At 33.7% G+C, this 13,486-nt stretch overlaps 1 protein-coding gene across 1 annotated transcript; it reads right to left on the bottom strand.

Moving 5' to 3' along the window:
* Nucleotides 1-4,279: 4,279 nt before the first annotated feature.
* On the bottom strand, nucleotides 4,280-8,354 carry LOC145137936 (3beta-hydroxysteroid-dehydrogenase/decarboxylase-like). Its single transcript, XM_079072079.1, has 12 exons — nucleotides 8,204-8,354; nucleotides 7,412-7,666; nucleotides 7,182-7,271; nucleotides 6,805-7,109; nucleotides 6,585-6,710; nucleotides 6,427-6,506; nucleotides 6,146-6,344; nucleotides 5,648-5,753; nucleotides 5,335-5,509; nucleotides 5,087-5,243; nucleotides 4,803-4,869; nucleotides 4,280-4,661 (listed from the first exon to the last, which is right to left on the bottom strand). The coding sequence occupies exons 2-12, from the start codon at nucleotides 7,644-7,646 to the stop codon at nucleotides 4,507-4,509; spliced, it is 1,695 nt and encodes a 564-aa protein (XP_078928205.1). The 5' UTR covers nucleotides 7,647-7,666; nucleotides 8,204-8,354; the 3' UTR covers nucleotides 4,280-4,506.
* Between the last annotated feature and the right edge of the window lie 5,132 nt (nucleotides 8,355-13,486).

The following is a 13,486-nucleotide window of genomic DNA, read 5'->3' as shown; positions in this document are numbered from 1 at the left end:
CTTTTCGATTTGTATATATTTGATCATTAAGTTTTTTTTTCGTCTACATTTTCCCCTTCCACTTGTTTAAGTATACACATTCAGTCCTTATGAGCGGCTACTCCAGGTAAGCCGGAAAAATGACTTGATAGGGTAATATACTTCTCACTTTGTACACATTTAGTCATTAATAATTTTTTTGCACATTTAATCCTTAATATTTGTTTTTTGTAAAATAAGTCTTTGTTGTTTTTCTACACATTCAGTACTTGTGAACGCTTTCTTTGAGTTTTTCTCACGACATCCTACATAGGACAATCATTAATGAGGTGTTCGGGGTTGTTCATGCTTATGGTCACGACGACCTTGATTGTTTGGTGCTTAGGTCTTGTGTTCTGAATGTCGTAACTTCTTCATATGGTCTCAAATTTTAACGATCTTTATATTCATGTGTTCGTATTTGAGTCTACTATAATTTTCGTTTAGATTACTCCCATTAAAAAGTAATACATTTTTACTTAAGATTTTATAGAAAAACGTTCATACATACATTCATAAAGAACGCATTTATATAAAGATCGTAAGTAAGAATATATTACTTTTTAACGCGAGTAATCTAAATGATAGTTGTAGTAGACTTAAATAAAAACGTGTGAGTATAAGATTGTTAAAATATGATATCGTATTAAGAAGTTACGACGTTCAGAACACAAAACCTAAGCAGCCAAACATCTTAGATTACTCCCGTTAGAAAAAGTAATATATTTTTACTTACGATTTTATAAAGAAAACGTTCATGCATATATTCATAAAGAAAGCATGTATATATAGATCTTAAGTAAAAATATATTATTTTTAACGGGATTAATCTAAATGAAAGTTATAGTAGACTCAAATAAGAACGCGTGGATATAAAGATCGTTAAAACCCGAGATTGTATGAAGAAGTTACGACGTTCATAACACAACAAATATGAATGTGTGGATATAAAGATCGTTAGAATCTGAGATCTTATGAAGAAGTTATGACGTTCTAACACAAGACCTAAGTGAAAGACAAGACCTAGGCAACCAAGTGGTTGAGGTCATAGAGGCCATAAACATCAACTGACCCGAACTCCTCATTAATGTTTGTCTCACGTAGGATGTTGTGAGAAAAAACTAAAGAAACTGGTCATAAGTACTGAATGTATACAAAAAAACAACAATAACTTATTTTGCAACAATAATAAATGAATGACTAAATGTGCAAAAAAAATATTAAGCTCTAAATGTATACAAAGTGATAAATATATTACCCTATTAAGTCATTTTTTACGGTTTACCTGGAATAGTCTGTCATAAGGACTGAATGTGTACAGTAAAACAAGTTGAAGGGGCAAATATGGATAAAAAAACTCATTGACTAAATGTGTACAAATCAAAAAGTATATTACTCTTTTAAGTCGTTATCCCGAAAACTAATCCTTAAGAGTGATCGGTATGGGTCTCTCAACTGTGTTGAGAGACCTACGTAGCCTCCCTTAACGATGTTAAGAAGAGATGAACCCCCCCCCCCCCCAACCCTTTCAACGCATGTTTCTTCCCGTTGCCACTCCAATGCCCCTCAACGTCTGTTTCTTTCTTCTTTCTCTCTGCTTTTCGCCTCACCACTGCGTTTTCAAGGACAAACATCATCCCACAACGGCGTTGAGGGCTCAATGATGATGGGGCACTGTGGTAACGAGTACCCATACCGATCGGTCTAAAATAATACGAAGCAACTTTAGGTTAATGGTACGAGTAAGCTTTACAATTTATTTTTCATGCGCAAATAAGTATTAGTAACTTGTTTAAAGTTTAATGAAGTTTAGCCGCCTCCATATTTAATCTTTAAGATGTACTTTTACTAGGTGTGGAATTTTGTTTGGAAGGAAATCTTGGTTCGCATTATACTGCGATAATTTTCTTCAAGTTGACCATTTCTTTAATTATGTTATTTTCTTAATTATAAATCTACATTTGCTTTTTTTAGATTCAATAAAATCATATAAGCAAATCCGCATTTATTGCAAGTATGGACATTCCCAACTTTTGACTTTTTGTTATAATTAAGAAACTAGTTTTCTTTTTCTTGAGTTGTCAAGTTTATAATATGTATGATCAAATAATAATAATAATCTATTATGAATGTATGATTGATTATGCTTAATTGAATATCAATTTATGTATATATTATAATTCATGTTAATTCAGTTTTGGGCGAAGCCAATTAGCCAAGTTTTCCGGTTAGTTACATCTTTTTTTTTTTGTATGGCAATGTGTTGTTGCCATAATGCTAACATTTTCTGAAAAAGTTGCATTTGACTATGCTTTATGCAACCTTTTTCTATTTTGCCACATTTTATTAATTTATGGGAGGACCGGAAATTCCATCTACAATAGAGTTGTTAATTACTTGCTCATGAAGTTTCACGATTAGTTAGGAAACTTTCCTAACTATTAGGCTATGGGGTGTCGTAAAGTGTTTACGGTATGTGGCAACCATTACCGCGGTAAACACCGCCCCCCAGCCATTTGTTTTACCTGCGGTGGTTTTCATAGGTATGTTGTCGCCAAGGTTTTAAATAACGTAAGGTATGACTTGGCGGCAATGTCAAACCTCAAGCTTTTTTGAGCTTTGGTGAGTCACATCGTTTGTAAGGCGTTTGTAAGGCGTAACATAAAACGGCAATTTTGTATATAATTAATATTTTTATATGTATTTTCAACTATTATTCATTTTTATACACATATATGTGTTAAGGCGGCGTTTTGGTAAAGTTTGGCGCAGGTACAAGCCTTGGCGCCATGGCGCTCAATTGCAAAAGTTTTACGATGAAACATTTTTCAATTTAAGTTTGGGCTGCATTATGACTTGTACTTTTATGCATTAAGTAAATACTAAAAAGTGGTAGTAAATTGTTATGGTTTGGAAACAATTTTATAGGCAAAAATATCACCACATTCATATCATAGGTAAAGATTGGTAAGAAATGCAAATGCTTATGTGGCGTCTATGTGGCATGTTTTTACCATTGTCAAAAACATCACCACACCCTTTAGCCTTAGGGGCATTTGGTTCACCACATTTCACGGGATTTTATTGGAATTAGAATTAGAATTCAATTACAGTCCGTTCCCGGGTTTGATTGGAAAAATGGAGGGAACTAATTCATGGACGAGATTTTGGTTGGTTTCAAGAAGTTACTATTTTGTTGTAAATGTTCAGAAATTGCAGCCTCATGGCAACAATTGTTTCATGTATGCAACACGGGAGCTTCGTGTTTCATTTTTCAATCATCATTTAATCTAAGGTTGAAGAAAATAAAATGCAGTTTTTGCGGTTCTATCATAATGCCTTGGGTAATAAGTTCAAAAAAGACGAGACATGATTTTTGGTTGATTTTAGAAGTTACTACGTTGTTGTGACATGGAAACCAAAGTTCTAAAGCCTTGTGTTTCAAGTGGTCTTTGGTTGATTTTCAAAACAGTAATTCGTGTTCATTCTTGGACCTTGGTTCGTATGGAGTTCTCCCAATGACAAGATTTTTAAAAGTTCAAGGCAATTTTGACATATGAATCTTATCATATATGATGGTAATTATATATTAGATTAGATATATAAGTAAAATTTAAACTTTCATACAAAAAAATTATTTTATAATTATATAAGTTTTTTGTCAAATTTCAAAGCTCAACTTTGGACAAACGATAAAAACAAGATTATATTTTATTTTCAAGAAGTGTCAGGTACAAGCTTACCATGTTCCTTGCTCCCTTTTATGTTAATTAACTGTTTAGATACATGTTCATCTTCTAGATATTTATGTTAGAAAAGAACTGATAATATTTCTAATTAATGAGCCTTTTGATAGATGACAAAACGATGGCTTTTAGAAAAGTATTTGCTTCTTCCACCGGTTTTATCCTATTTTCCAATGGACGAAGTGATTATGATGTTTGATTATTTTCTAATATAATATAGTGTTGGTATTAATTTAGGGACTTTCTTATGAACAATTTAAACCAATTCACAGAAGTTTGACAAAGAGAAAAAATAGTTTAACAAAAAAATATCGGTGGATCACAAATCTAAACAAGAATAAATCAACAACCACTCACACGACACCGATAATTTACACGGTTACTTCAACCATATTAAACATAACTCGTCAACATCAACATGACATCGACATCCATGACAACCTTTCTTATAGATTCTTTTGATTTTTGTCTTCAACACACAAAATCAAATTAATCAAATGTTGACCCTCATAACAAAATCAAATTAAGCAACCATATCATTAAATCTATTACAAAAAATGCATTACTTAAAATAGTTTAAAATCCAATCTAGCCTCTCTTCATCGAAAAACAAAAAACAAATAATCAACTCAACTCAACTCAACTAACATAACATAACATAACATAACATAACATAGTCACCTTCTTGCTTCTAACCATCAAACAAATTAGCTCCTCATTTTTTTTCCATCATAACGGTTGACTAATCGTGTTTATCAAGTGGCTTGAATGGATTCAATAATCTTAAAAACTCAGGATTTGACAAGCGCTCCACCGGGAAAATTGTTCGAACAATCGAGTCCACTTCATCTTCGTATCGATCGTAAATGTAGAACACAACAAACACAAATGGAACTACTGCAACAATTAAACACGGGATATTAATAACAATGACAAATCATTTGAATTGATCAGTGTCAGTGTCAGTGTCAGTGTCAGTGTCAGTGTCAGTGTCAGTGTTATGACTATTAATCAAATATCTAAAACACCCTCACAAACCTTTAACGAAAAAGCTTTGTAGGGACATGGACCCCATCCAGCTTATCATAAAGAGAGACAAAGCCATCTGTTTACAAAATTCATCAGATATTTAACTTGCTCAAAATTAGATAACAAGTAATTTATAAAACCATGTTTAGTCCAAAAACGAGACCTTTTCCAATTTGGTCCTTATTTCAAGGTTCCAAGGATCAAAATCGATATGAAACCTTGAAATAAGGACCAAAATTTGAAAGCAGAGGGACCATTTCTGTAAATTAGTGTTAGATATATGATATATGTACCTTGAAGAATAGCATCCAATCGTTGCCACTGGAAATAGATTTTAAATTATTTACAGCATAATTCCATGTAGAAACCAGGGATAATGCGGTTCTACGTGTCATATCTTCTGAAAACTGAAACTTTGATTCTGGAATCTTCTCAATTGAATATCCCATGCTGCAACAGTAGTAGGTAGAAACTATGTGTATTTATTTACCAGATATATTAATTTTGATTAAAAATGAAAAATAATAATAATAATACTTACAAACGCTGTGGCAATTTCCCATGAAGAAACAGAAAGATGGATCCCCACATGAGGACTTTACAAATTGCAGTCATCATAGTACTTCCAGGCAATACAAAACTAAAGTAGAATACAAACAAACCCACCATTGCAGTGTATGTCATCTTTTTTTCTCTCCATAGAAGTATATCCGCAACTGCAATATAAATATCACTTTATAAAACTAATTTACATTTTTGGTCCCTCGGTATAGCTAACTTTTGCAATTTTGGTCCCAAAAACATTACAAACCAAAATGTAATTTACTACTTTATTTTTATAATCCATTTCATACCCATTCCATTTCCAAGAAATACAGCAGCTTTAGAAGGCCCTTCCTTTCTAGGCAAAAGCTCAGCCCTAAGATCTGAGTATGATTCAATCGTCCGTTTCAGACCCTCCTGCAATCAAAAATATAACAAAAAGGGTAAATAAGTCTTTTTATATGGGTGAGGGACTATATGTTAAAAGTTTTGAAACCATAGGGTCAATCGATGAGGTTTTTTAAACTTAGGGACTATATTCCAGATTTCGGGAAACCACAGGGACCATTTATGAGGTTTTGTCTAAATTACATTTTTGGTCCCTGGGTTTGTTCAAAAATTGCAGTTTTGGTCCCAAATAGTTTCCTCTTGCAACTTTGGTGTCAAAAACGTTACCAAAATTGCAAAAGGAAACTATTTACAACAAAAAAAAAAAAAAAAAAAAAAACTGATATTTTTGAACAAACACAGGGACCAAAAGTGTAAATATAAAAGTAATTGTATCTATGATTTTAAAAATTGTAAATTACCTGAAGGGGGACAATGGGGACATAACCAAGACGATCATTTGCTTTTGCTGAACTAAAAGTTCTGTTGCAAGTCAAAAGTCTGATTCTTGAAGGGGTTAATTGTGGAACTTTCATACCAAAAGGGGCAAAAATATTGTAAGTGCGTTCCACCATTTTTGCAATAGGCATCATCACAGATGCAGGAATCTTGATTCTTGGCCTGCAAACTACATAAAATCAGAAATAAAGACAAAGTGGAGCTTAATCTTACCATGAAAACAAACCAAAAATGAAGAATATACCTTTCATACCCAAGCCCTACAAGAATAAGTGACATGAACTCCCAAAATTTTATTGGTTCCATATTCGTTATAAAGTAAGCCTGAAAATTTTAAAAAATAATAAAAACTCCATATATTATATTGTCTCAAGTAAAATTGAAAAGGTTTATTTTAATTACCTCTCCTGCAGCTCTCTTTGATGCAGATCCATCTGAAGCTAGAGCTCTTTCAGCACATACATGAGCATGTGCAACATTCTCAACATAAGTGAAATCATACATGTTTGTTCCATCCCCTATAATAAACTGGTAATCCAAAAATCAACCACAAAATGTAAAAATTAAAATCAATTACAATTAAATAGAGATTCATTAAACTTATAATCGAATTTCAGATTACCTTTGATTTCCCTGCTCTTGCTGCAGCAACTAAAGAGGGAACAAGTAACTTATCACCAGGGCCAAAAATACTACTAGGACGAATGCAACATGTTAAAAGACCATTCACCCCATTAGCCTTGATAACTAGTGCCTCTCCCTCAGCTTTAGTTTCAGAATACGAATCATTATGCTTAGAAGGATATGGCAATGATTCTTCTCCATTATGTATTCCATGTATCCCATCAAAAACCACACTAGGAGAACTAGTATAGATAAGCCTCTTCACATTAAGTTTAGTACAAGCATCAATTATGTTCTTAGTGCCTGTAAAAACAACAACAAAAATTAATACTCTCTTAGAAATTAACTAACTTTGTTTATTATCTTTCTTTTTACCTTGCACATTGACTGAATGATGCAGCTGGTAGTTATTAATGGAGGAATCAGGTGCAGCCATATGGAAAACCACTTCTGCCCCTTCACAAGCTGCATAATGGCAAAATCACACATCAAACCAAGTCAAATGCTAGAAACAATGACCATGTATCTAAATGATCATAGAAAGTCTATATCTATAGGAAGGATAGATAAAGCTGAATTACAATTTACAAAACTAATTAAGTTACCTTTATATACTTGAGATTTGTCACGAAGATCCATAGATACGTATTGAGCACGACCTAATCTTAAAGCTTGACAAAGATTTCCCCTCTCCTCATGGGTTTCCAGTTTGATATCAGGACCCAAATCAGCAATCCGAACTGAATATATTTCATACCGAATCAGCATATCTACTAAATGTCGTGCAGCAAAGCCTCTTCCACCAGTGACAACACACCACCTCTCTTGAGGAACAGCCATTTCTTAGTATAGATTTTCCCCTGTGATAATAATGCAGTTAACAATGTGGCTTGAAGTCTTGAATACTACTAATTTAAAACTTAGAAAGAGTTGTGTTCAACATTCAGGATCATGATGTAGTTCTTAGTGGTTAGCTAGAGTTGCCTAAGCATTATTGAAGATAATGAATACTAATTACTGTTTTTTCAGCATGAAAGTTACATAAACGGCAGATCTGATTCAGTAATTCTTGAAGAAAACATCGTCTGATTGAAAGTGATGCATTCACTCTTAGAACTGGACCTATGGAGAAATGGCAGATTATAATATGATCATTACGAATCTCAATTTTCAATTGTTGTGAAATTAGTTTTGCTGGAAAGACGAAGTGTCATTTCTACGATGTCGTTTGCAATTTCTAATGGATTGAAGAAAATACCTAAGAGGTTTCTAATTTTAATTACAGAAACAAAATCCCCTTTCTGGTTTTAATTCCAAAGGTTTTGTACGTGCTTCACAAAATCAAACATCTAGGTTAATAAGAATGAACATTACAACTGTGCAATAGTGTGATGTACCTTTAACTCGGAGATTCGCCGGGATTTGGCCGCCGGAGAATCGCACGGCGGTCTAAATGACAGATGTGCCGAGATGTGGTTATTTGTACTCCCGATCTGAACAACTATGGAATATAACTTCCAACGCAACGTACAACTCTGAAAGCACGTGGTACAATTATCGAACGTGGAAACCACCACACACTTGATACCCCAAAAAAACAAAATAAATGAACACTGAAAGATTGTTTTTAGTTTTTTACGCTTGTTTCATAAAATATTATTAAAAGAGTGATATATATCGAAAATTACTGAACTTTTAAAAAAATTATAATCTTCAGATATTCGCTCAAACACAAAATGTCAACTCGATTCCAACTTAATCATGACCGAAGAGCCATTTTGCAAATATTTGGTTGCCATAAAATGTGTTTTCTAGGTTTGTTTTGAGATATTTGTTAGCAAGGTGATTATAGTTTTTTTAACTATTCAGGATCTTTAACTCAAGTTTTTATTGTTCAAAATATACAAATATCACCAACTATTGTCTTTACTATGCTTAGGTGGCATAAGGTGTCCAGTATTGTGCTATATAGCATACTCATATGTCGGGATTTAGTTTAAAATTAGTTTTAAAAACTTAATATTTAAACAACTGAAGATTTATAAATTTTGAACGAACATAAATAAGTTACACCCACCAATGATCATTTTCCAAGAAATTGAAAGAAAACACCAACTATAGAAGAGTAAAAGAATAAAGGTCCCTTGTTGTCTTTGGATCTTCAAGGGTAGGCTAAGAAGTTGATAGAGAATATAGATGAACCTTTCCTTTTGAGACATCAACAAGAAGACAACTTGAAGTGATGTTAGTCACAACTTTTAAGCTTTAAGCCAAAACCAAACTTTAACTTAAAGATATCAAGTACTTCTTCTAACACTTTGAAATAACAATGAGAGAGTGAGAGATGGAAGGCTATGGTTTTCATACAAGAAGAATGACCAAAATGAAAGCCTTCATGCTAGTCTTAAAGTTGAAACAATATCCACAATTCCTTATCCATTTAAGCACTTATGAACCTCAAGCAACTTGTCTCACATGTCCTTAAGAACTAGTCATGCTTTGATTAAACAAATCAAAAGGTCATGACCTCTCCCTCTGTCTCTATCGAAAGTTTTTGTAGAAAAAAGAATACGAGTTTTATAGAATTTATAAACTCCTTTATAATGTATAAAACTTAAGCTTTTGGTAAATGACAAAAAAAGTCTTTCTAGTCCAAAGTGTTGTACATGACTTAATAAATCATACCATGTGATATATTATGTTATGTTATGTTACTTGCCATTGGTAAATTACTATTTCCATGAAATAAATAATATCCAGTTAATTATAAGAGTTTATGAATATTTATTAAAATCAATTTCTAATAAGTAATCAATTGAATCAAGTTGTTGTTAGGATCATATGTTAGTTAGTAATATCATTCTAATATGACTCTTGAGCATAGATAATCTTTCAATCTCCCACTTACGCAAGACTCATATTAGATTCATATAGACAATGGTGAACATCTAGCAACATTTCACTGCCCCCAACAACATATGACTTTGTGCCATTCTATCAACACCCAAGTCCCTAGAAGCTCAAAGCTACACTTGGTGTATAAGGTAAGTTATCAGTTGTCCCTTTGCTATAAACATCATGTTGAACATGAGATATGGATCACAGTCAATCTCATATAAGTGTTCAACTTTAGATAAGGTCTTAGATGTCTAACTCTCAACGAACAATAGAAACAAATCACATCTTAACTACATACGCCTCTTGCATAGTTCACATCTGACAATAGCGTTTATAACTGTCTGTTTAAAGTACAGTATTTGAATATATCAAAGAATAACACTCCCAATACTCAAGTCTTATATATGCATCTCAGGTATTAAGGATACAAAGATGTTATATATATCAAGTATCATTCATAACAACGATCCATGAAGTGATCTTGAACGGGTCAATCCAATACTTGCTCTCTAGCAAGTACCTACGAAACTGGTTACAACATTTTGTTAACCATTCCTATTCATATTAGTCTTACTTCATCATTTTTCCCACAATAATAACCGACTATGGATTTTAGAGTGAATAAATTTACCCAAATATTAAACATGTTAATATAGAACTTAAACAAGTAATTAACGAGAAAGATCATATTCCATATATATTAAAAAGTCATCACATTACTTGATGTCTTAGATAGTTCTAATAAGCAATACTAAAACAAAGATCAAATCCAATCACTAAAATAGCAAAGTCCGATCCCTCATGCATAAACTTCAAACTTGGCTTTAGGAAGAGGCTTTGTGAAAGGGTACGGTAAATTTTGATACGTGTGTACTTTGTGAATACTGATTTCGCCATCTTCAACTTCATGTTGAATGTAGTTGAATCTCCAGTTAATGTACATAGTCTTCTTGTGTAATTTGGGTTCTTTAGCCAAAGCAATAGCACCCTCATTGTCATAGAAGATTTCTAAGGGATCCCGAATGGAAGGAACAATGCCTAGATCTCCAATGAATTTCTTCATCCAAGCAGCTTCTTGTGAAGCTTCTAAAGCGCCGATGTATTCCGAATATGTAGTTGATTGCACTACAACACTTTGCTTGGAGCTTTTCCAAGACACTGCACCCCCATTGATAATGAACACATATCCTAATTGTGATTTACAATCATCTCAATTTATTGTGAATGAAGCATCAGTGTAACACTTTACACTTACTCTTTCTTCCATACCTCCATAGACGAGGAACATATATTTAGTTCTATGCAATTATTTTAGGATGTTTTTTTACAGCTATCCAATTACTCTCCCCTGTATTTTGTTAGTACTTTATTGTCATGCTCATAGCATAAGCAAGATTAGGTCTAGTACAATTCATATCATAAATGATGGATCCAATTGTCGGAGCATATGGAACATCTGTCATATTGTTTAGCTCGGCCTTTGTGCTAAAACATTGGGATGAACATAGTACTGTGTCATGTGTCATTGGTATATATCCTTTCTTGGAGTTTTCCATCTTGAACTGTTTCAAGAATTTGTCGAGATATGTACTTTGGCTTAAACATATTAATCGGTTTGATCTATCTCTGTAGATCTTCATACCGAGAATGTATTACGCCTCACCAAGATCCTTCATTGATAAGCACTTTCCAAGCCAAGACTTTACACCTCCTAAAGTCAGAATATGATTTCCCATGATAAGTTTGATATCTACATATAGGACCAGAACAGTCACCGAGCTGCTACTAATTTCACGAGATGAGCAAATATGTCACAAAATTCAACGACATTAAAAGAATTTGCCAATTCAACAAAAAAACGGGGAAGGCGATGAACAAATTTTACGGATGATCCTTAAAGTTTTTCTTGTTGATAATAATAATAAATTTTGGAGGTTTTTATTCATATCTTCGAAATGGGCAGAATATTTTGGTAGCGAAGAAGGCGGTGAGAAAAGAACCAAAGTTTCTGAGATGGGTTACACTACTTCATCGGATGCACATTTTAGGGTTGATTTGAACGAATTGGATGAACTCGAGCTTGAAGAGTATAACGTCCTAAATTTCAAACCAAAATTTTTATTTTTTAAAACGAGGCAACCATATCATTAAATCATAAAGAGAAACATTTAGTTATTTAAAACATAAATCAGAATAATAAGTTCATAAGTGCGGAACATATCAAAATTTCAAAGCAAATGCGATGCAATCATGTCATGCTTTTCCCCATACTTACCAAAAAGACCTACAACAGTTAAACTTAAAATCGTAAGCATAAAGTTTAATGAGTTCCCCAAGATACCACATACATCACAAGTAATGGGCCCCGCCCTGAGTAATGGACCCTGTCTAGTATAATGGGCCCCACTCTGAGTAATGGACCTCATCCTATATAGTGGGCCCCGCCCTGAGTAATGGACCTCGTCTAGTACAATGGTCCTCACCCTAATTAATGGACCTCATATAGTATAGTGGGCCCCACCCTAAGTAATAGACCACGTCTAGTATAATGGGCCCCACCCTGCCCATCAAAGCATATCAATGGGTCCTGCCCAACAAACATATAACATACAAGCAAGAGTCACAAAGATAACAAACTTATAATGAAACCCCGTGCCCAACATAACATAGTGAGAAAACTCACATATGTCAAGAGTTAATCCGACTACTTGAAGTCCCAAACAATCATCTACATGAACTGCCTAAACCAATCACAAGCTAAACCTTAAGACTACAACTTAAAACCTCCCAAGTTTGACAAAAAGTCAAGTCGGTCAAAAAGTCAATGGTCAAAGTCAACGGTTAACCAACCACACCGTGGCCAACCCCATAGATGTGTCATGGTAACTAAACGACAAAACTGACACAAGAAAAACCTCGTCGTTGTAATGCGACCACCCACTCATTACACCGTGGTGTGCATCTAAAACAACTTAATCTGTTAAGCACTTAACCCTTAACTTCCAGAGCTCAAAAGCTCAGATTCGATTCTTCTAAAGGTCTTAATGGATAAAGTTTTCAACTTTATCCATTATGACACCTCAATAAGCAAGATCTAATACCCTAAGTCCATAAGATGTCCTACAACTCACTTCTCTTCAAGCATGGAGTAAAGATACCTCTTTCATGCACTCTCTACTTCATCAAATAACCAAATCTAACCCCAAACAACAATACAAAACTCAAGAGTTCTTCAAACTCTATGAAACAAGCCTCAAAGGGACCAAAGCTCATTAAAATAGACCAAAACACCAAATACTCATAGATCTAATGATGAAACACCATAAAGCTTGAATCTTTTATACTTACAAGGGTCCAAAAGGTTAATGAGGGATGATTTATTCAGTTGCCAAGCTTCAAGGATCAATCTTTTATGAATGCATCACTCCAAAACCATAAAAACACACTAAAATGGATGAGAGGAGAGATGTGAGGCATAAAGTTGTGAAAGGGAAGTTAGTTTGATCATATAGAGCTTTTGATGTGACGGAAACTGAAAATGACATAAAACACAGAACAATGCCTTGAAATACAGTGAAAACCCTAATTTTATGGGCTTGGACTGCACGGCTCACCATGGCGTGATGACCTTCTCACCACGTTGTGGTGATGGATTTCATAGATTTCAATCCAGCTATAAACAGTCATAACTTCTTCATTTTAAACCCATTTTTAGTGATTATTATATACACATGAAGTAATTAATAATTTCCACAATTATCCGATTACTTTTGACTTAAAGC

Source organism: Lactuca virosa, chromosome 9, assembly GCF_052849685.1.
Source record: "Lactuca virosa cultivar CGN04683 chromosome 9, Lactuca_virosa_CGN04683_v6, whole genome shotgun sequence".
NCBI classification, from domain to species: Eukaryota; Viridiplantae; Streptophyta; class Magnoliopsida; order Asterales; family Asteraceae; genus Lactuca; species Lactuca virosa.
The sequence above is the reverse complement of the archived record's forward strand: the minus strand, read 5'-3'. Positions and strand labels throughout refer to the sequence as shown.